Genomic DNA, 23,885 nt, shown 5'->3' on the forward strand with positions numbered 1-23,885 from the left:
GGCTGGAGTATAGTGGTGAGAACATGGCTCACTATAGCCTATATATCCTGGGCTCAAGTGATCTTCTGGCCTCACCCTCCAGAGTAGCTGGACTACACGTGTGCACCACCATGCCTGGCTAATTTTTTTAATTTTCTGTAGAGACAGGGTCTTCCATGTTGCCCAAGCTCCTGGGCTCAAGTAGTCCTCTTGCCTCAGCCTTCTGAAATGCTGGGATTACAGGCGAGAGCTACTGGGCCCGGCCTTATTCTAACTTTTTTTTTTTGAGACAGAGTCTCGCTCTGTTGCCCAGGCTGGAGTGCAGTGGCACCATCTCAGCTCACTGCAAGCTCCACCTCCTGGGTTCACGCCATTCTCCTGCCTCAGCCTCCCGAGTAGCTGGGACTACAAAAAAAAAAATTAGCCTGGCTAATTTTTTCTATTTTTAGTAGAGACAGGGTCTCACCAGGCTGGTCTTGATCTCCTGACCTCGTGATCCACCTGCCTCGGCCTCCCAAAGTGCTGGGATTACAGGCGTGAGCCACTGTGCCTGGCCTCCTTATTCTAACTTTTAAAAATCTTTTTACATATTTCATTTTGTCTTCAAAAGACTCCAGTGATTTAGGTAGAGCAGAAGGTGATACTTCCTTTTTGTTTTGTTTTTTTTTTTTTTTTACATATGAGGATATTTAAAAAGTAACTTGGTCAATATAACATACTTAATTAGTAGTTAGTAAGTAGCTAAACTAAGGTTTTTTTTTGTTTTTTGTTTTTTTTTTTTTTTTTAATTAGCGTTTTACTTAATTCTTAGCTCAGTTATTTTTCTGTGTGCTCTGACTCCTGGAGAGTGGTTTAAATTGGACTTAGAGCCAGAAGGCCTAGGGCTGGAGAGATGGCCCCAGAGGCAGTGGTCATTGTGCCATTTGCTGAATGGCAGGTGGAGGCAGGAAAGCAGCTTAGTCTATCTAGTGCCTTGCTCCACCTGGTAGAAAGAGAACCTAACTAATCCCAGTAGTCCCATGCCTAACATTAAAGAAACATTTCTACTTTGTTAGGTAGGACAGCCTGATCTTGGGGTTTGACTGAAGAGGGGAGGGCTCACCTTGATCCCATCCTTGGCTCCTTCCTGTAAATAGGGAATGATAGAGTTGTTCCACAGGTCAATGAACCAGGTCCGGAAGTCTTCAATGCCAATGGGACAGGACAGAAAGAAGCAAGGGCCTAGGGAAGAGGATGAGGCCATGAACACGGCTGGGAACCTAGATCTTCCCAGTTTTGTGCCTCTTTTACTCCTTAGTACCAGGCAGAGGGGTCTGACAGCCAAAGGATTAAAGGAAATTTAGAGTTGTCAAGACTAGTGGGTGCTGACTGCCTAGATGGCAATCTCATAAGTCCTGCTTCACAAGGTAGACGTGAGATAAGGGAGTGAGGAAAGCTGTTTAATTCCCTCCTACATATGTGCCCTCCTTTTTTTCTGTTAATTTTGGGAAAAAACTAGGGAGAGGAGTTAGCTTTCTGGTGATTGAAGTGGTGCTGTGTTGGGAAGGCTTGTTAAGTGGTTCTAAGTCTGAAGCCACAAGGCTTGGAGCTCCTTTACATGCTGAAGAGTCCAGGAAGGAAAGGGAGCATCCCTCCAGGTGGTACAGTGGAAAAGGGAAGCCACCTCCTGACCCCCAGGGGGAAGCTGGACCCCAGTACCGATGAGGAAGTCTGAGGTGCTGTGCTTCTCAAGGAAGGTGTGGAGATGATACCACAGCTTGGGTACCCAGTCGAGCACCCGAAGCAGCTCTTCCTTGTTGGCATTGATGTCGCTGTCTGACTCTACCAGCTTCCTCCTCAGGTAACGAACCAGGAAGCCATTGGCTGGCTCCACGTTGTTGGAGAAGGTCAACATCCTGCCACCAAGGATGGGGAAAGTGGGGTCAGAGTGGCAATGGGGACATTGTCAGGGTTCAGCCCCTGCCAGTCCGTCCCTCCTTCTCACTAATGCCTACTCGGTTCTTTTCAAGTAATAGCGGGGACATCTGAACTCAGAGCAGCAGCCCTGGGGTGGTAGAGCTGATTCTCAAATTGGTAGCCCTCTTCAGATAACCTTCTGACATCACTGACCCAGATCAGCGTGTGCGGACAGAGAATTTCCTAATTCTGCTTAGAGCAACCTACCTGTCTCTCTCTTAGCTTTGCAGTCCTTTTCTCTCCTCAAGTGTCCTCCTCCACCTTGAAACTGACATGACAAATACATCTACTTTCTCTTTCCAGCCCAAAAAGCTCTGGATACTTCTCTTTCCTTCTCCTATCTACTGTCTTCTGGCCAGAGTCCAGGATTGAAGACTCTTGGATAGGGTCAGAAGGTTCATCCAGAGCCAGAGTTCTTACCTGAAGCTCAAGTGCAAGCCATGGTTGGGTGTCATTTTTACAGGCTGATTGGTGGTACCTATAATATAGGGACTGTAGGGAGAAAGGGGAAAAAGATTCACTTAGATTTGCCTTCACACTTGCTTTCTGCCACGTGCACACAACTCATAAGTTGTCCTGGACGGGGTTCTCCCTCCTCCCACTTCGGTGAGTTTTGTCTCGACCCCAGCTTACTTACCATTTATGATACTTGCAGGTGAGGGCCCCATTGACCAACTCACTGATGGAGCCTGCTTCACTCAGGTCATCCAATAGGATCACCAGGGGCACATCCCCAATTCCTGTTTCCCGGTCTATCTGGTTGGCCAGGTTGGAAAGATACAGTTGCAGATCCTGGAATAAAAGAAGGCTGTGGGTCCACACTTGGGAATAAGCAGCTGGATCAGCCTTGGAAATCAGGATTTTGAAGAAGTTTTACTATCTAGATTCCCCTGGGGTCTTTAGTTCCTTGGAAATTTGATTATAGAATCAGATTACCACAGTGATAAGCAGTGGTTCCAAAGGCTCTAAAGCAACCCTCTTAAGCAGCAGCCCCAAAATTCCCCAAAGGTCGGGGACATATGCTATTTCCTAGGTGGATTTTCACAGGTACCATGGACTACTGTTAACGGGCATGCCTCCCCCAGCTGGTAAGAGCAAAGATTTGAACCAAGTCCATAGTATTAGGGTGTGCTCAAGAGACATCAGGTTTTGGCAGGGGAGGGTACAATATGTACCATTTAATTCTGAGTGCTTCTTCCCAGAAAGGCCAAGGTCAGAGAGTAATACTGAGAAGAGAAGTAGAAGGAAGAGAACAAAAGAGAAGGGATGGATTGACGGGGCTGGCAGAGAGTGGGGTAGAAATGAGGAGGATGCAGTTTCATCAATGACCAACTGAGGAGGAAGGTGCACAAAGCAAGGAAAAGTGTGGAGAGAAAAGCCTTTCTCCACAAAGGCAAGGGAAAGCGTGGAGAAACAAGTTAAGGGCAAGAGGTTGGAAAGAAATTGTGGGGAGGGAAAGGAGAAGACTGGAAAAGGGGATAGACAGAGAGGGAAGGAAATGAACACAGAAGAGGAGAAGAAAGATGAAGGCAGAGGTGAGGAAAAGGGAACAATGAGGCAGGAAGGGGCTGGGGAAAGGTCTTGGGGAAGGCTGAGGCATGAACAAAGGCTGACGGGGGTGTCGGGGGGTAGCCACCTTGCAAGACTGCTGGTGCATGTTGAAGGTGCTGACGATGCCCTCCGTGACCTCACGGCCAGAGCGCTCCACCAGGTACTCGGCCAAGCGATTGGTCAGGTAGGTCTTGCCCGTGCCGCTGGGGCCCGAGAGGACGAGGCGCCGGTGCTTCAGCAGGAGGCTTATATAGTGCTGCATCATCGGCTTGGGGATCAGCGTCTCAAACACCAGGCTGTCGACGCATTTCTCCTTCAGACCTGAACCCCCACCCCAGAAAGCACGAGTCTTGACCAGGGTCTTGAGGATAGCAAGGGATCCTAAAGGGCTTTTCTTTCTTCATCTAGGAGCCCCCTGAAGAAACTCAGAGCCACTTGCCCCATGGTTCCATAAGAGTCCCTTAAGCCCCAGTTTTGAAAACTTAAATCTTTTTAGGGACATGCTCTGAGCTGGGGGTGAGGAGCGAAGTAAAAATCCTAGGCTTAGCAAAAGTCTCCCTGGGAGCCAAAGTTAGGACTGGGTCTTACTCATCTTTTTATATCTCACATTACTTAAGCATCTTCATATTATACCTTCTCAGTGAGTTCTTGGTGAATGAATGCATGACGGATTATTTGATGATCCTGTCCCTGCCTTCATGCCACACCACCTCACCCCAAGAGACAAAGACTGACCTTTGAGGGAGACTGATATGTTATTGACACCTCGACGGCAAGGAGGCATCTCGGGGGGCTCTGCATCCAACACTCGTTTCACGTGGCTGATGCTGTAGCCGTGGATGGACTCAGTGCTTAGTCCCAGGGTAGAGGCTGGGTCCATTTTAGAAATATAGTCCTGACAGAAAAGACAGGCAGAACAAGAAGAAAATATACAAACACAGGTGTAAAAGCTACAACAAAGAATGTCTATCAGAGGAAACAGAAGTAGATGGAGAAAGTGCAGAGCATGTGCTTTTCCTAGGCAGCATTTCTCCATAAAGCCTCAAAGGTCCCCAGGGTCCCAGTGCCTGGATGGCTTAATATCCCATGAGAAGCCATGCATGCTGGCACATGCTTGTAATCCCAGCTACTCAGGAGGCTGTGACAGGAGAATTACTTAAGCCCAGGAGTTCAAGGCTGCAGTGAGCTGTGATCACGCCACTGCCCTCCAGCCTGGGTGACAAGAGTGAGACTCCGTCTCTAAAAAAGTATATATATCCCATGAGAGGATGAGCAACCTTTTTGAGTGCAGGTATCCCTTTACCTTGAACACTTGGAAAACAGCTTCATCCAGCATCTTCCAGTCAACTTTTCCACTGACCTTGCTACATCCCAGGAAGAATTCCTGCTGCTTCAAGTCCTGTAAAGCCAAGGAAGGAAAAGCTCTTGAGCTTCACGGCAGGTGACTCCATGAACCGGGGTCCTAAGGGCCTTAGGAGTTGAGTTCTTTGGTTTTGGAGGTACCCGGGGCCCAGATTTTCTTGGATAAATGTAACAGTATTTGTTTGTTCCCACCGGGGCTCTCCCTGAAGTTCCTTACCCCTTTGATGATGTGCTGCGGGGGCATCCTCACCACCACCCGGAGGGTCACTTCCTCCTTTGGACCACAAGTACTGATGCCATCCATGGGTGACAGGTCTGTGGGGATTGAAAAGAACCAACTGGTTTTAGGAGTACCTGCAGCCTTTCCTAAACTTTCCAATCACTGTCCTTTCCAAATAATTCTATTTGCCACAGAGAAGGAATGGAGGTCCTAAGCTCAAAAGTAGTTAAGGTTGAAGGACCATTACAACTCAGTGTCTCAGGACACTGGCATCTGCTTGACTTGGGCACTGTTACCTCTCTGACCAGAGCCAGTGCAATGGTGTAACACTGAAATAAGCCCCTTTCTTCCCTTCACCCTTATAGATTCTTCTCCCGCACAGGTACCTGTGTCTGCAAGACTGGGGCTGAAGGAATGGGTGAGTGCCAGGCCCAGGGAGCGGCGCGGGGAAGATAACGCAGATGATCCAGGGACCTGCCCTGGAGTGGAGCCTGATGAGGGGCCTGGGGCTACCTTCAGCCGGTCATTCTCTGCTTTCAGCAGGTCCACCTCCAACTGTGGTGAGAACAGATAGGGTAGGGTGGCAGATTGGACAGTAGCAAACCTTGGTCTTCCCTTTCCTGCAGCTGTCCGCCCAGACGCTGACCTGCATGTTGTGCATGGTCTCCCGAAGCTGATCCAGTTGGTGGGCAGAGTTGAGGGCCTCCAAGCGGATGTCTGTAAGCTTCATTTCCTTCTCCCATAGCTCAGAACGCAGCTCCGATACCTCCTTCTTCTCCGGCTCCTCCTCCTCATTTGCATGGAATAGCCTAGTGTGGGGGGCTGGGTGAGCAGGGCCCCTGTAAGATAGCAAGAGTTAAGCCAAGCTACATGAAGAAGCAGTAGAGTTACTAGAGAATATGAAGAGGCATGGTTGGTGGTCTTGGCTCCTCCTGCCCATAGATACTCAATCAGTATGAGAAGAAAGGTCCATATGTTGGTCTCATATGCCCAGGGAGAGGTCAGTAATAAGTACTGCTTGTCTAAGGTCTAATGGCCTCCTGTCAACTCTAGCCCGCAGCTTACACTGGTAACAGGCTGGGTGGCAGGGAGCCAGAGAGCACTTACTCGGTGACATCAATGCCCACGGAGGATGAGGTGGATGACTTGATGGAGGGTGAAGCAGTCTCCGTAGAACCATGCTGTAGTTTGGGGGATGAGGGAGCCGAGGAGTCGGGTGTAGCAATCTCCTCTATATCCGAGTATGAGGAAGCTGACTTGGGCCCCTTTTTTATACTGAACGCTTTGTTGAAGGAACTTCGAAGCTAGAAAAAAGCAGATCCAGGTAGAGGGACATCAGGACTCCACTATTGGGATGGGGGAGGACTGGATTGGGACTTCTGAGACAGAGAGAGCTGGAGGCAGGGGATTTACTTTAATTAAGCCACCCTCTATAACACTTCACTTGATTCATAGAATATGGACAGAAGAGTTGCCTAGAAATCAGGACCGTGGAGGTGGAGCTTGCAGTGAGCTGAGATTGAGCCACTGCACTCCAGCCTGGCAACAGAGTGAGATTCCATCTCAAAAAACAGAAAGAAAGAATGAAAGAACGAAAGAACGAAAGAAAGAAAAAGAAAGAAAGAAAGAAAATTAGGACTGAGAGAAAGAATAGAATCTTCTAGCTTGCTGCTGTTGTAGGCTATGGGAACTTCCTGGGTGTTCTGTTGCTCATAGGGTCACTGTGCCCCTGATGGGGACAGAGAGAAGTTCCCAGAGGTCACAATGTATACAGCTCAGTGATCCAATCCCACCTTCTGCAGCAGAACAATAACTGTTCAGTCTAGAACCTAGCTCACTGTGGGCCTCAGATGCCACCTCATGATGCCTCTGACTAGGGCTCATCAGCCCAGAATCTGTTCATCTAGTCATCTATCAACCAGAAACTGACAATATGATTCTGTGGAGAACATGAGAAGGCAGTGGGCTCAAGCTTCTGTTAGTATTTCTTGTGCCCAGGACATCACAGAATGGTTAAAACAGCCAGACATAAGCATTTTCTATGATTTCCAGTGTCCTAGAAGAAGGGCTATTTCCCAGCATTTCCTTAGAGTACTTAGGGTGTTATAATCTGACCGTAGCTTGTTTGATCTTGATGTTGGTGAGCTTGGGTGTTAGGGATGTGAGCTAGAGATGCAAACCAGGGTCCTGTCCCATACCCATCCACATGCATCCATACAGCATGCACACACCACACACCACACACACACACATACACACACACATACACACAGGGACACAAATATGAAATGGCAGCAAGAGGCAGAGAGTAAAGGAGGGGTCAAAGGTTATAGGGGACAAAGGCAAACCAGATATTTGGGACAGTGAGAAAAAAGAAGGAAAAATTTGAGGGTACACTTTCTAAGTGTCTCTCCTGGAACATAGGAAGGCCGTCAGGTGATAGATGGAGCTGGTGGGTGGTGCGTCTTGGGGTTTCCACCAGGCAAGACATAAAGAGGACCAACTTGGCTGTGGTGGAGATATGAATGAGTATGTGTGCAGCTGGCTGGCTCCAGGTGACTTCTTATCACTGAGCAGTCAGGGCTCAAAATACCATAAAGCTCAGTTCTCTGCAGAGATGAAGAACTGAGCCTGAAAAGGCCAGAGTTGAGTTGCTTGAAACTACCTAATTGACGTAAGACTTAGGACTAGAACTCAGGCTTCCTAATTTTCAATCCAGTGAAGTTTCTCCATACCACTGCCTCATGGGATGCTGTGTGTGTGTGTGTGTGTGTGTGTGTGTGTGTGTGTGTGTGTATAAAGAGATCCTATGACAAGCTGCCTGGAGCATATGCCCCTAAGATCAATAAGATCCTAAGTGAGAATATGTGTAGTTCAGTATTCCCAAAGCCAGAACTGTTGGGAGATGTTTGGTGTTACGTGGCTAATGGTTCCATGGTTAAATGAGTTTAGGGAACAATGGATTAAGCAAAATGAAACAAGATTATTTGCTAGGGGATATCTCAGAACTTTTTCTGTGCAGATGTAGAAAATGCAGTACTTAGGCCGGGCGCAGTGGCTCATGCCTGTAATTCCTGCACTTTGGGAGGCGGAGGTGGGCAAATCACCTGAGGTCAGGAGTTTGAGACCAGCCTGGCCAAGATGGTGAAACCCCGTCTCTACTAAAAATACAAAAATTTGCTGGTCATGTTGGTGCATGCCTGTAATCCCAGCTATTCGGGAGGCTGAGGCAGGGGAATTGCTTGAACTCGGGAGGCCGAGGTTGCAGTAAGCCAAGATCGCACCATTGCATTCCAGCCTGGGTGACAGAGTGAGACTCTGCCTCAAAAAAAAAAAAAAAAAATTAAAAAAGAGAGAGAGAAAATGCAGTACTTCTCAAATTTATTTGATGATGGTATCACTTTTTTCTTTCTTTGGAGACAGGGTCTCACTCTATCACCCAGGTTAGAGTGCCGTGATGCAATCTTGGCTCACTTAATCTCCCAGGCTCAAGCTATCCTCCCACCTCAGCCCCCAAGTAGCTGGGACCACAGGCACGCATCACCATACCCAGTACATTGTTGCATTTTTAGTAGAAGCGGGGTTTCACCATGTTGCCCAGGCTGATCTTGAACTCCTGAGCTCAAGTGATCCGCCCACTTCAGCCTCCCAGAGTTCTGGGATTACAGGCCTGAGCCTCCGAGCCCAGTCAATGGTATCACATTTTAAGGAGCATCTCAATGGGCTGGCAATCAGTGGAACACACTTTGGGAAATGTTAATCTAAAAAATCAAATTTAAATAAGTATCAGGCTCTTCCTATGTTGACTATACCCTACTTAGTCAGTTCTCTAGCTAACCTGGCCTTCTCCATCTTCCATTGCTTCTCTTCTGAATAGTGTCTATGTAGAAAGCATCCCAACACATTCCTCTCTACCCATCACAGTTCCATCTCAGTTTAACTTTTACCTCCTTTGAGAAGTCTTCCCTGCCTATTGTAATCACCGTCTCGTCATCTGTGAACTCCCTTAGCACTTACTGCTCGAATAAGCATTGTGGCACAGTTGGATTGCTATTAATTTTATATGTATAATTTTTTTGGTCTCCCCAGTAATACTGCGGGCTCCTTAATGACGAGATTATAGATTCTATTTTTCATATCCTTCACAACACCTAGCACAATGCTGGGGTAGGGTTAGAGTGGACCTCAGGTATCTGGGTTTGTAACAGAAATTCTGGATGCATTTTCTGTTCATCTTAGACTATACTCTCATCCCTGAAATGTCTTTGGGAACTCCAAGAATGCTTAGACAGTTTTAGGCTTTGGGGTGACTTGAGTGTGCCCTCCTGGTCTCTATCCCTCACCTATCTCTGGTTCATCCTACTCTAGAGCTAAATCTTCGGGTAAGACCTAGGCTGAACTGGCCTGTGGAAACTGTAGTCAAGATAACTTTCATCCAGTGACTCTCTTCCACATTAGGTCTCTAGGTATTATGGAACCAAAAAGAAGAAGGTTCATTTTTCTGGATAGGAGGAGCTCAATTTAACTGCTTTTTATAACAGGCCAATTTTGTAACAGGGGAAGATAGTAGGGAATATATTTGAATTTTGTTTGACTTTCCCATTTGGCCCCCAACCAGACCACTCCTCTGTCCTCACATGGGGCAGCTGTGGATGGACCATGCAGTGGAGTGAGTTAGGAACTCTGGGTGGTCGTTACAGTTAGTGTTATGAGTGGTCATTCATTTTTGTTTTTAGGGGAAGGGAGTTGCTCTGGAAATAGGGAAGGTATGGCAAAGGGAAAGAGAAAATAAGGGGATAGGAACTGGGTCTCTTACCTCATAGACCTGGAAAAAAATAGGGATTTGGAGTCAGCATTTTGAAGGAAAAAAAAAAAAGAATCAACACTTAATCACTCATTTCACACAGCTGGTACCTGTCTGCATTATACAAAGGTCTGGGGAAGTGTCTTACTGAACAGGGGACAGAGAAGCAGGACATGTCCACTTGGGGATGCTTTCTTACCACAGTCAGCAAGAGGGGCTGAGACTGTCTAGACCTGCCTGAAGAATTTCAGAAAGGTCAGTTTAGGATTATGCAAGGGAAAAACACCACACACACAAAAATGACTTCTGGACCTACCAAAGGTAATAATAAAGAGTCTTTTGAAGTAATCTGGAAAGCTCCACAAAGCATCTCCAAAAATTAAAGAAATGACCTCCAGGAGTCTAGAATGAACAGCTTTGTTCATAAAATCTCTCCATAGTATAGAAGGGAGTGGGGGAATCGGGGGAACGGAACTGATAAGATGTTTCCTTCTGAGTATTTCCTCATCATCCTTCTGCTGCCAAATACATCTGGCCTAACCAAATGGAGAGCCCAAAGAAAGTCCAAAGAAAGCAGATACATATATATAAAGGTCAGAGGGGTGGCCTTGGGGACAAGTAGGGAATGATTGAGGGAAGGGAGAATTTGGGAGACCGTGCTTTGAGCGGACATCACACTAGGGCTCAGTGTTAGACGGGACTACACCTTGGTTAATCCCAGAAGGATTTGATCCCTATGCCGAGGTGAAGGCGGTCCACCACGGTTCTACCTAGTTCCCCACCCCCCAAACCTTTACCTACCCAACTCTTTTTTTTCTTCTTTTTTGCATCAGCATCCTTGCTGCTGCCGATGCTGGAATGGCTAGTGATGCTGTTGAGGCTTGAGATGCTATCTGAGGAGTTTTGTCTCTTGATCCGAAGTTCTAGGGCCAAGTACAAGTGGGAAAAAACAGAAGAGATTTAGAGAGGACGTGAGACTTCAGGCAAGTCTAGTGGCAGAAGATAAGAGAAAGGAGAACCAACCAACTCCTCAATCCACATTATTCATTTTTTTGGATCATTCATTCAGCAAACATTTATTGAGTCCCAATCATGTTTCAACATAGAAAAAGTGCAAAAGGTAAGAATTAAATAAGAAATGATTCCTTTTCTCAAGAACCAGAAGTTAGCATGGAGTCATGAACTCAGCTTGAATCAGTCTAAGGACTTAACTAAAGCCAGCCCTCTTTATGGAGACATCAACCTACCATTTTTCATGATTTTTCTAGCAATACTTGGCTATCTGGTGGTCCAAGGCCAAGGACTAGCCATGTACTAGCCAAGTACATTACTAGCCATGTACTCTGCATTCCACCTGAAAGAGCTTCAGTTTTCTCATCTGGTGGGTAGAAAATCTTCACTTTCTGAGAAGGTTTGTGATGGCACAAAAAATAATCTACTTTTCTACAACAGGGAAGGAAGGGATTAGCAAAAGATGTTTGAGAACTGAAAGAATAGAAATTTTTCAGATGGGAATTTTGGAAAACGTATTTAGGGCTGAAGAAAAGGTACAAGCAAAGGCACTGTCCAGGGAACTGGCTTTGCTTTGAGGAACTGTGGGTAGTCTGGAATGGAAGCAGCAGAGGGCATGTGTGGGGGTACAGAAAAAAGTAAGGGTGAGGTTAGGCTCAGGCCAGATCAGGGACAGTTCTCAATGTCTTTTTTCCTTTTTCTTTTCTTTCTTTTTTTTTTTTTTTTGAGACAGAATCTCGCTCTGTCACCCTGGCTGGAGTGCAGTGGCATGATCTCAGCTCACTGCAACCTCCACTTTCTGGGTTCAAGAAATTCTCTGCCTAAGCCTCCCGAGTAGCTGGGATTACAGGTGCCCGCTACCAGGCCCACTAATTTTTTTGTATTTTTAGTAGAGATGGGGTTTCACCATGTTGACCAGGCTGTTCTTGAACTCCTGACCACAGCCTCAGCCTCCCAAAGTGCTGGGATTACAGGCATGAGCCACTGCGCCTGGACTTCTTTCTCTTTCTTTCTTTTTAGTTAATGAGACAGGGTCTTGCTGTGTTGCCCAGGGTGGTCTTGAACTGCTGGGTTCAAGTGATCGTCTTGCCATGGCTTCCCAAAGTGCTGGGATTATAGGCATGAGCCAACACGCCCAGCCCCTCAATGTCTTTTCTTTTTTTCTTTCTTTTTTTTTTTTTTGAGAAGGTGTTTCACTCTTCTTGCCCAGGCTAGAGTGCAGTGGCGTGATCTTGGTTCACTGCAACCTCTGCCTCCTGGGTTCAAAACGATTCTCCTGTCTCAGCTTCTTGAGTAGCTGAGATTACAGGCTCCTGCCACCACACCCGGCAAATTTTTGTATTTTTAGTAGAGATGGGGTTTTGCCATGTTGGCCAGGCTGGTCTCGAACTCCTGACCTCAGGTGATCCACCTGCCTCAGCCTCCCAAAGTACTGGGATTACAGGGATAAGCCACTGTGCTTGGCCCCCTCAATGTCTTTTAAAGGAAATTTGCCTCTGTGCCATAGATAATGGAGAACAGAAATTCTGAATCTAAGGCAAAATATTATCTGATTTTAAAAATCCGTTTTATTTTAAAATAATTATAGATTCATAGGAAGTTGCAAAGAAATGCACAGGGAGGTCCTCTGCACATTTCACTCAACCTCGTCCAATGCAAACATCGTGCCTAACTATGGTGTGATGGCAAAGATTTTTTAGGCTGGGCTCAGTGGCTCACAACTGTAACCCCAGCACTCAGGGAGGCCAAGGCAGGACGATCACTTAAGCCCAGGAGTTTGAGAGCAGATTGGGCAACATAGTGAGGCCCTCGTGTCTATTAAAAAAAAATTTTTAAACAGAGCTTACTATGTTAACAATGAAAAAGAGGAAATGGAGGGAAACTAAACTGGAGGAAGGGGAGTAGTAAAGTGACTATTTGCAATTTTCTCCTAGAAACAAAACCTGTTAGATGAAGGAGATGTGGGTAAGGTTTGGTTATTTTCCTCACTCTCACCATGATCAGAAATTATCTTTTAAACTCTAATTTTCCCTTGATACTACAGGGAAAACAAGATCCTAGGATCTGATGCTGGAACTACAAAGCTCATAAGGCATGTGGAAAACCGTTTGTACGATTATCATACCCAGTTAATGACACTAGAGTACTTCAGTTATTTTTAAAAAGCATGGGAAATTCTCAAGAGGATATGCTGAGGCTGGGTGTGGTGGCTCATGCCTGTAATCCCAGCACTTTGGGAGGCCAAGGCAGGAGGATGGCTTGAGCCAGCAGTTCACCTAGGCAACATAGTGAAACCCCATCTCTACAAATAATTACAAAATTAGCCAAGTGTAGTGGCACACGCCTGTGGTCCCATCTACTTGGGTGGCTGAGGCAGGAGGATCGCTTGAACCCAGGAGTTGGAAGTTGTAGTGGGCTGAGATTGTATAACTACACTCCATCCCGGGCAACAGCATGAGAGTGAGACCTTGTCTCAAAAACAAAAACAAAAACAAAAACAAAACAAAAACAAAAACAAACAAACAAACAAAAACGGGGATATGCCAAGTTGAAGTTAGAAAGAAATCTTCATTTATGTAAAAATGAATGTATGTATCCATATATGTTTATTTGTATATACACAGATATTTATTTCTGGAAAAGATTAAAACTATTAGCAGTACTTACCTCTGGGGATTGGGATTTGGAGGGGTGACTCAGGGAGAGGGATTTTATGTTTCACCGTATACCCTTCTGTATAGTTTATCTCAGTGGTTGGAAAACATTTACTGTAAAGGGCCAGAAAGTAAATATTTTATGCTTTGTGGCCATAGGGTCTTGATCACAACTCCTCAGTTCTGCTGTTGTAGCCTGAAAGCAGCCACGGATATTATATAAATTAATGAGTGTGGCTGTGTTTCCAATAAAATTTTGTTTACCAACAGAGTGGTAAGCCAGATTTGGCTGATGGGCCATGATTTGCCAACCCCTAGTTTACATTCCCCCTCAGAACATCCATTGCTTTTATGATAAAAATTAGTTTAATTAAAACTAGTTAATTAAAAATAAAATAAAGGGGATGGGTATGGTGGCCCATGCCTGTAATTCCAGCACTCTGGGAGGCCCAGGTGGGTGGATTTCTTGGTCCAGGAGTTTGCGACTAGCCTGGGCAATATAGCAAAACCCCATCTCTACTAAAAATACAAGAAGTTAGCTGGGCATGGTGTTGTGCACCTCTAATCACAGATACTCTGGAGGCTTAAATGGGAGAATCACATGAGCCCCGGGAATTGAGGCTGCAGTGAGCTGAGATAGCACCACTGTGCTCCAGCCTGGGCAACAGAGTGAGACCCTGTCTCAAATAAATAAATAAATAAATAAATAAATAAATAAATAAATAAAAATAAAGGGTAGCAAAGTATGTGCATCTGCCTATCAGTTATTTGGAGGTTTCAATTAGTTGGGATATATCAATTGCATTTAAAAAATACACTCTATAGTATATATTTTTTGAGACGAAGTTTCACTCTTGTTGCCCAGGCTGGAGTGTAATGGCGTGATCTCGCCTCACTGCAACCTCTGCCTCCCAGGTTCAAGCGATTCTTCTGTCTCAGCCTCCCGAGTAGCTGGGATTACAGGCACCTGCCACCATGACCAGCTAATTTTTGTATTTTTAGTAGAGACAGGGTTTCACCATGTTGACCAGGCTGGTCTCGAACTCCTGACCTAGGGTGATCCACCCACCATGGCCTCCCAAAATGCTGGGATTATACGCGTGAGGAACCACGCCCGACCCTATGTAGTACTTTTAAGAGCAAATGATACGTTGCAGAATCAAGCAATCTTCAAAAATTAAGAAACCTCTTGTGCATTTTGAATTTTGTACCATGTATATTTATTATCTATTTATAAATAAAATAAAATAAAGATAGGCATTATTGCCTAAGCATTGATTCTTCGAATATTCCTAGAAATCCACCTGACCAAGTTAAGCCTGGATCAACATGAACTGAGGATAACAAGAAAACTCATAGCAAAAAGCACAATTCATTCATTCAACAAATATATGTTTGAAGAGCAGGTTACACACAGAAAAACCCATATGCCCTCCACCTAATTCAACAATTGTTAATATTTTGTTTTATTTGCTTTCTCTCTCTCTCTCTACATACACACATGCACGCACACATACAGTTTCTTGAACAATTTGAAAATAAGTTACAGAGAATACATCTTTTGACACTAAAGACTTCAGAATATACTTTTTTTTTTTTTTTTTGGAGATGGATGTACTTTCTAAGAATAAGAACATTCTCCCACAGTACTATTATCACACCTAAGAAAATGAACAGTGGCTGGACACGGTGGCTCATGCCTATAATCCCAACACTTTGGGAGGCTGAGGTGGGTGTATCACCTGAGGCCAGGAGTTCGAGACCAGAATTACAAAAATTAGCCAGGCGTGGTGGCACACACCTGTAGTCCCAGCTACTCAGGAGGCTGAGGCAGGAGAATGACGTGAACCCAGGAGGCGGAGGTTAAAGTGAGCTGAGATTGTACCACCACATTGCAGCCTGGGCAACAGAGTGAGACTTTGTCTCAAAAATAAAAAATAAAATAAAATAAAAAAAGAGAGAGAGAGAGAAAATGAACAGTAATTCTTTTCACATAATATCTAGTCCATATTCAAATTAGAATGATTTCTTGTGTGTGTGTGTGTTTTTTTTTACGACACATGATTTCACTCTCACCCAGGCTGGAGTCAGTGCAACCACCACAGCTCACTGCAGCTTCTACCTCCTGGGCTCAAGCAGTCCTCCAGACTCAGCCTCTGGAGTAGCTAGGACTACAGGCTAATTTTTAAAGAATGAGGTCTCACTATGTTTCCCAGGCTGGTCTTGAACTCCTGGCCTAAAGTGAATGCCTGTCTTGGCCTTCCAAAGTGCTGGGATTATAGCGTGGGCCACTGTGCCTGGCCTGGAGTAATTTCTGATCTTAACTGACATAATTGGATTACTCTGAGGGCAAGGAAAGCACTGGAAGAATGAGCACAGCTAAACCAGTAAGGAAATTATTGAAATATTCTAGGAGAAGAACGATAAAAACCTGAGCCAGGATAGTGACAATACATAAGAGGGATAGAATTGAGATCTACGTAGGAGTTAGAACTAACTGACTATACAGGGTGAAACAGTGAGGAATCAAAGATGATTCTCGTATTAGAGGCTTGGGCAACCAGGCAAATGATAATACCTGAGATGCGCAAACTGCAGAAGGGAAAAGGTTGGCTTGTGTATTTGTAAGTGGGGTGAAGGGGATGACTTTAATTTTGGACATATTAAGTTAGAGATATCTCTATGAGGTCAACTAAGTGGAAACATCCAGACGTGGTTGGAAGTAAAGGTCTGGAACTCAGGAGACTGATATGGATAGAAATACAGATTAAGAAGAGATTGTAAAACCAAATGAACTGATAAGTGAGTCCAGCAAGTCTGCAGGATATAGGATCAATGTGCAAAAAAATCAATTGTATTTTTATACACTGGTAATCAATAACTCAAAAGAGAAATTAAGAAAACAATTCCGTTTACAACAGCATAAAAACTAAGTTTAACAAAATAAGTGCAAGATTCATATACTGAAAACTGCAAAATGTCACTGAAAAAAATGAAAGCATATTTAGATAAAGGCATGCCTGTTCATGGATTAGAAGACTTAACATTGTTAAGAGGCAATACTCTCTAAATTGATACACAGATTCAATGCAATCCCTAGGAAAATTCAATCTGAGATTAACAAACGAATCCTAAAATTCACATGGAAATGCAAAGGACACAGAGTAGCCAAAACAACCTTGAAAAAGAACAAAGTTGGAGGACCCACACTTCCCAATTTCCAAACTTACTACAAAGCTACAGTAATAAAAACCATGTGGTACTGGCCAAGGATAGACATATGGAAGAATGGAATAGAACTGAAAGTCTAGGAAAGAAACCCATATATGTATGGTCAATTGATTTCCTAAAGAGTGCCAAGACAATTCAGGGGGGGGAAAATAGTCTTTTCAGCAAATTATGCTGGAACAACTAGATATCCTCATGTAGAAGAATGAAGTTGGACTGTCTACCTCATACCATGTACAAAAATTTACCAAAAATGGAACAAAGACCTAAAACTAAAAAAAAATTTTAGAAGGAATCCCAGGAGTAAGTCTTCATGACCCTGGATTAGGCAATAATTTCTTAGATACAGCACCTAAAGCACAAGCAGCCAAAGAAAAAAAATAGATAAATTATGCCTCATGAAAATGGAAAACTTTTGTTCTTCAGATAATATTTTCAAGAAAGCGAAACAGCAACCCATACAATGAGAGAAACTGTTTTTCAAATCATATGTCTGATAAGGGTCCAATATTCAGAATTATTAAAAAACTCTTAAGGCTCGACAACAAAAGACAACCTGATTTTAAAAATGGGCAAAGGATTTGAATAGACATTTCTCCATTAAGACATACAAATAGCAAATAAGCACATGAAAAGATGCTCAGTGTTCTTAGCCATAAAGAAAATGAAAATCAAAACCACAAAGAGATACTACTTCACACCCACTAAGATGGCTATTGCAAAAAAGAGGTAAGTGTTAGCAAGAATGTGGAGCTATAGGGCTGGGTGTGGTGGCTCATGCCTGTAATCCAGCACTTTGGGATGCCGAGGTGGGTGGATCACTGGAGGTCAGGAGTTCAAGACCAGCCTGGCCAACACGGTGAAACCCTGTCTCTACTAAAAATACGAAAAAAAAAAATTATCTGGGCGTAGTGGCAGGCACCTGTAATCCCAGCTTCTTGGGAGGCTGAGGCGGAAGAATTACTTGAACCTGGGAGGCGGAGGTTGCAGTGAGCCGAAATTGCACCATTGTACTCCAGCCTGGGCAACAAAGCGAGACTCTATCTCAAAAAAACAAAAACAAAGAATATGGATATATTGGCACCCTCATATGCTGCTGATAGGAATGTAAAATGGTGCAGCTGCTCTGGAAGACAGCTTGCCAATTCCTCAAAAAGTCAAACATAGAGTTACCATATGACCCAGCAATTCCACTTCTAGGTATATACCCCAGAGAACTAAAAATGTATGTCCACACACGAACTTGTACATGAATGTTCATGGCAGCATCATTCATAATAGGCAAAAAGTGAAAACAACTCAATGCCTACCTAATCAACTGATGAATGGCTGAACAAACTGTGGTATATCTACACAATGGAATATTACTCAGTCACAAAAAGGAATGATACAACATAGATACCTAGTTGGGTCTTTTGTTTTTTTGTTTTTTTGTTTTTTTGTTTTTTTTTTTTGAGACTGAGTCTTGCCCTGTCACCCAGGCTGGATGGAGTGCAGTGGCGCAATCTCAGCTCACTGCAAGCTCCGCCTCCTGGGTTCACGCCATTCTCCTGCCCCAGCCTCCTGAGTAGCTGGGACTCCAGGTGCCCACCACTACGCCTGGCTAATTTTTTGTATTTTTAGTAGAGACGGGGTTTCACTGTGTTAACCAGGATGGTCTCGATCTCCTGACCTAGTGATCCGCTCACCTCGGCCTCCCAAAGTGCTGGGATTACAGGCATGAGCCACCACGCCCCACATGGATGAGTCTTGAAAACACTTTGCTAACATGGTGAAACCCCATCTCTACTAAAAATACAAAAATTAGCCATGCGTGGTGGCACGCACCTGTAGTCCCAGCTACTCGGGAGGCTGAGGCAGGAGAATTGCTTGAACCTGGGAGGCAGGGGGTGTGGTGAGCTGAGATCGCGCCACTGCACTCCAGCCTGGGCAACAGAGTGAGACTCTGACTCAAAAAAAAAAAAAAAAAAAGGTAAAATAAGTACTAAAACTTGTAAGTTGGATTTTGGAAAAATGGGAGTCACTGGTGATGTTAGTGAAAGTGTTTTTGGTAGAATGATGGTAACAGAAGCGTAATTATAGTGGGGTTAAGTGTGAAAGGGAGGTGGAAAGGTAGGATCGACTGGAGGAAGGAAAGAAATAAGATTATAGTTAGAACAGAGATTGATACATCCTTCCCCTTTAAGATACAAGAGCCTTTGGCAGGTTTATAGGCAGAGAAGGAATGAATAGAACCTAAGAGATCAGAGAGGTAGAAAAGGGCATGTGTGGCGTGGAGGGGGGCTGTATGGTTGCTAAAGAGGGCATCCCAAAACATTAGGTAAGTGGTCACTCTTGGCCAGAAGGGATGGATCCTTCCAACAAAATGGAGACAAACAAATAAGTATTGGATGAATATAAACACATCAGTGGGGAAGAGTAAATGGAGTTCTCTCTTGAAAATGTTCATTTTCTTAACTAAAGAGGGGGCCAAGGCTATGTTCAGAGTAAGGCAAGTCAGTGGGGAAATGAGGAGCTTGAAAAAATCAATGAAAGCTGGGAATCACTGATAGTGGAATAAAAAAGAAAACTGACTGTGGACAAGTAAGAGAACTGCCAAGGTATCTTGAAGACCTGATTGGAGTTAGAGACCACAGATTTTTGTGGCATCAGACTCCCATCCATCTTGACTTCCGTAGCAAAGCTTGACTGGTGACTAAACATCCAGGCTAACTTGCCATTTCAGCACCATATAACCTATGTGAACTTTAGTTGTTTCATTGGAAGAGTAGACTGCATCTCCCTTGGAGAACTAAAGTGAGGATCAAATTAGATTGTGTGTGTGTGTATCTATGTGCATGTGTGTGGACACACAATACATTTGCATAAAAATGTTAAGGGCTATTTTAATGATGGGCTTTGATGGCTCTTTGGCCCTGACGTAAAGGTTAAGTAGAGGACCCCTGGGGCTTACAGGTCTCCTCTACTAGCCTTCATCCCTTGGGAAGCTGGGGTCATGCCCCTGGTACTCCTCACTGACCAGTCCAGACATCACACTAAAGGGTATCTAAAGGCCCTCACCTTCTAGAGATTTGATATAGGACCTGGAATACTATAGGCCCAGATAAAAATCTGTAATACTCTTCCTTTCCTGCCACCCCTGTTCCCTCTCAATCTGTGGCTGGATGTCCTACCTTTGGGTGTGGTTTCTGAAGCATTAAGGGCTCCCTGAATGACTGCCTGGGCCTCAGAGTTCTTTTTCTTCAGAAAGTCTATGGTTTCTCGCAAATCCAGCAGCTCAGTGTCCTAAGAGAGAAATGAAAACAGCGTTGGCTGGGCACGGTGGCTCACACCTATAATTCTAGCACTTTGGGAGGCCGAGGTGGGTGGATCACCTGATGTCAGGAGTTCAAGACCAGCCTGGCCAACATAGTGAAACCTAGTCTCCACTAAAAATACAAAAATTAGCTGGGCGTGGTGGCAGGCACCTGTAATCCCAGCTACTTGTGGGGCTGAAGCAGGAGAATCGCTTAAACCCGGGAGGCAGAGGTTGCAGTGAGCCAAGATCGCACCAGTGCACTCCAGCCTGGGTGACAAGAACGAAACTCCGTCTTAAAAAAAAAAAAAAGAAAACAGCATCATTAGTTGGGAGTAGCAGGAGCCCTTATGGTGTGTCAGGCAATGGGTGATGCATTGGAATTCTACGAAACTTACAGAGAAGGGCAGGGAATTGGGATAAGGAATATGCTCACACTGTATTGGGGGCAGATTGAGAATCCAGGGTGATAGTGAGGTGGGGAGAAACTGGCAGCCATGAGCAAGAAGAGGTCAGCCTCAGCCTCTCTGTCCAGGAGAACCCCCTCACCGCACCCACCCCTCCCTCCCTCCCCTTCCCAGGCCTCTCACCTTCTCCTCGGCCGTCTCTGCCAGGTGTCGCAGGCGGGATGTCATATTCACCAGGCTCTGCTCGAAAGCAGCCACTAGATTAGCCTGAAACAAACACAAAAAGAGATTGCTAAGTTGCATAAGGCTGGGTGAGAGGCAATGACTGACAATGGGAAATAGTTTTAACTGATTTCTTGTATCTCAGAGCTGACCAGTGCTGGCAAGCCTCTTGGTGGTTAAAAAATATTGACTTCCCTGAGCAGACAAAGGGGAAATCAAAGACATTTTCTGGTGTGAATTAGCTTCTCGAATAATGAAGCCAGGTTGAGGGTAGGGCAGGTTTTTGGAGGCTCTTGGAGACTTGAGATCTAAAACCCATCATCTACCAGAGGTAGGACTATCCCTCTGCTCTATGTGATATTTGGTGTGGCCAACTTGGTAGGCAGGCCATAGCCTCTGGGGTCGTTCCTATTATTTTGGTTTAACTCCTGCATTGAGAAGTGGGCCAACCCCCATGCCAAATAATCTCCTGGCAGAAATTATTTGGTGCATCTCTTCCTCCTCTGCTACTTCACTGCTTCACCCTTTCTTGCTTTGCATCTGCTCCTTGTTCCCAGATTCTCCGGGTTTACAGGGCTGGAAGGAAACTGCAGGGGCATTCCACCATTTGGCCACTAGGTGTCAGGTCTGTTTCATGAGGAGTGAAGGATACCAAAGGGCTCTCTAGGTAAGAGGCAGGCTAGTTCCGAAAGGTGCTGAGTGGAGGAGCTAAGGCCACTTGGTTTGGCATAGTTTGACCTCTAGTTGGCCAACTGGCTGCAAGATGTATAGGCAAGGTGAAGGGAATGAGGCCGGGGGCTAGAAAGGGGAGCACTTGGGGATGGAGAAATAGCCATCCTGAGACTATCTGAGCAAGTTGGTGACCCTAGCAAGAAGTGGGCATACTCTGGGCAGCTCCTTCATGCAGAGCTCTAGGAAATTGGTGGCACTCTCACGACTCCTGCTGGCTTACAATTCTCCCTCCCTGTTGGGTCAACTCTAGTTTTCATCTACTGCCCCACATGTTCGGAGCCTACTTCATAGGACCAGGGCTAGAGGCAATCCCTTTGGTACCGTTAGAGCCTCCTCTTGCACTTTTACTATGAATCTGTCAAGACCTGGGCTCTGAGGAGATTATAATATGTCACGACCTGCGCAGTTTCCTTTCACCCACTGTGCAGGGAACATCTGTCTTCTTGACCTCAGGTCTTCTCTGGTTTGCTTCTCTACATCCCTGTGTGTCTGCTTGTAGACTCCTTGTAGTCCCTGGAAGACTACTCACGAGAGGCCCCAAGAACCCCTGTATGCTTTTCTGTGTTGCCTTTCCCCATCCAGGGGACCCCTTTTGCTCTGGCTGGGCTTCCTCCCCCCTCTCCCCTACACTTCCTCTCCCTACGTTGACCCTTCCCCTAATCTCAACCCCAGACTAGGGTACCTGTAAGACCTCAGCACTAAGCAGTGGTGCTGCAGAAAGGCTAGCATTTGAGAGGGGTAAAGTGGTCTGGGACCCTCCGTCTAGGGTGTGCCCTCAGCTTCAGTAGCTAGGAAGTTCCATGGAACATGACAGAAGTTTGGTTTGTAGTCAGGGAATCCTGAAGAGAGCTGTGGAACCTTCCTAGAGTCCCAGCATCCCATCTCCTGCTTGAGGGCAGGGTTCTGACCCTCAGTAAAAATCTGCCTTTAAGATGCAGAACCCACCATGTCTGGGTGTTTAGTTTGTTCTCTTAGCCAAATGGAACTTCCTGTTCTAAGAAAAATCACCCTCTAAATTCAATTTCTTGGCTCCAGCCCAGCCTTGACAGCATGGTGGCTGACAGATTGCAGTGTAAATGAATCAGACATAATAATGTTCTCTGCCTCCCTGGCGCCTCTCCCCCCCAGCATCTCCCAGACATGAATTTCCTGGGGTGTGCAGGACGTGACCCAGGCCTTTTGCTTTGGTGGGTGTGGCATAAGGGAGAGAAAAGATGGTTCTTGTTTATGTTACAATTCTTATGGGTCCCCCAAGAGTGGGAAAGAGTGCTTAACATGAGCTTCAAACAAACTGGTACAACCTATGAATTGAGGGTTTGGGAAAAGAGAATCAAGAGAATAACTAGTGTGGCGAGGGAACTGCTGCTGAAATGTGTTGGAAACATTCAGAATCTTGGTGGAGATTCTTCTACCTAATTCTGAGGGATAGACCCCAGGCCTGACAGCTGGGTTCCCCAGAGAGGAAGGGCAGAGAGAAAACCAGAAACTACTGCGGAAATTGCAGACATGGTTACTTTTGTGCAAACACTTGGAAAGCTCCTGCAGATCCGGCTCAGCTGTTGTTTACAGCTTTGGGGGAAAATGGCTCTTATGTTCTCTGTTTGCAACTCAGTCACAGGGGAGAAACTACCACAGCCTGGTTAGAGGAGATGGCTTCATTTCTCCCCATGTCACAGGGTAGAAAAACTAAGGCCTAAAGAAATAGACTCATTCTAAACAGAGGTACTGAGGGTAGAAACAAAGAATTCTAGCTCTCAACCTGAACCTCAGATTGTTTCTACCATCTGCCCAAGGAGACTACTCAGAAAAGGCAGTTGGGAATGAAGGAGTCAGACCAGAATGGGAGTTAGGTTTCTCAGTAGTGTCGTGGTCACCAGACAGAATTCTAAAGACCAATTATGTGCCTGCACAGTTATGTGGCATGAACAAAGACATGAACACCCCCCAGGGCAGTGGAAAGGCTCTAAGAGCCCCATAATTATAATCCATAACTGCTTTTGTCCATGACCAATGGCAAGGTTGTTTCTGCCTCCATGCAGAACCACTGATAATCAATCTTCTTCTCTTTCTCTAGGGAGCTCAGCCCATCAGACATGAACTCATCCATACCTATTAATTAGAGTGGAAGCAAAATGGTTCTTCATAAAAGTTGAGCCTCAGAGAAGGGGAAGAACAATCCCCTAGTCTTCTATCGTAAAGCTGTGAAGAAGACCCATGCCCTTGAAATCTCAGTCCAGGTGATACCTTACCAGGAATTTTCCTCCCTTGGCTGAACTTGTCTAACTATGGTCAGAATAACTGCCTTGATCTTTCCCTACTTCATGGCACTCACATTGGCAGAAAGCTGAGACGTCAAGGTGGCCACTTTTTCCTGGGATGATTCCAGTTCCCTACGAAGCTTCCGGATTTGCTGTAAAAGGAAGAGAAACACAAACTACTGGCTACAGAAGCTGTATAAGATTTG

The 23,885-nt window shown here is 45.3% G+C and overlaps 1 protein-coding gene across 2 annotated transcripts in view; it reads right to left on the reverse strand.

Annotated features, from left to right (window-relative positions):
• The window catches only part of NAV1 (neuron navigator 1), a 174,729-nt gene that overhangs the window by 12,065 nt on the left and 138,779 nt on the right, over positions 1 to 23,885 (reverse strand). The window contains exons 13-28 of one of the 2 annotated variants that reach the window (XM_025370894.1): positions 23,754 to 23,831; positions 20,651 to 20,734; positions 19,939 to 20,050; positions 10,674 to 10,795; positions 9,885 to 9,893; positions 6,176 to 6,372; positions 5,715 to 5,907; positions 5,455 to 5,623; positions 5,066 to 5,163; positions 4,790 to 4,885; positions 4,222 to 4,381; positions 3,572 to 3,807; positions 2,573 to 2,727; positions 2,356 to 2,427; positions 1,678 to 1,874; positions 1,082 to 1,200 (exon numbers count right to left, since the gene is read on the reverse strand). In XM_025370894.1, the coding sequence (XP_025226679.1) occupies positions 1,082 to 1,200; positions 1,678 to 1,874; positions 2,356 to 2,427; positions 2,573 to 2,727; positions 3,572 to 3,807; positions 4,222 to 4,381; positions 4,790 to 4,885; positions 5,066 to 5,163; positions 5,455 to 5,623; positions 5,715 to 5,907; positions 6,176 to 6,372; positions 9,885 to 9,893; positions 10,674 to 10,795; positions 19,939 to 20,050; positions 20,651 to 20,734; positions 23,754 to 23,831 (2,097 nt within the window). The remainder of the gene's footprint in view (positions 1 to 1,081; positions 1,201 to 1,677; positions 1,875 to 2,355; positions 2,428 to 2,572; positions 2,728 to 3,571; positions 3,808 to 4,221; positions 4,382 to 4,789; positions 4,886 to 5,065; positions 5,164 to 5,454; positions 5,624 to 5,714; positions 5,908 to 6,175; positions 6,373 to 9,884; positions 9,894 to 10,673; positions 10,796 to 19,938; positions 20,051 to 20,650; positions 20,735 to 23,753; positions 23,832 to 23,885) is intronic. The other variant, XM_025370900.1, reaches the window with a different exon arrangement.

This window comes from Theropithecus gelada, chromosome 1 (assembly GCF_003255815.1).
Source record: "Theropithecus gelada isolate Dixy chromosome 1, Tgel_1.0, whole genome shotgun sequence".
Taxonomy (NCBI): domain Eukaryota; kingdom Metazoa; phylum Chordata; class Mammalia; order Primates; family Cercopithecidae; genus Theropithecus; species Theropithecus gelada.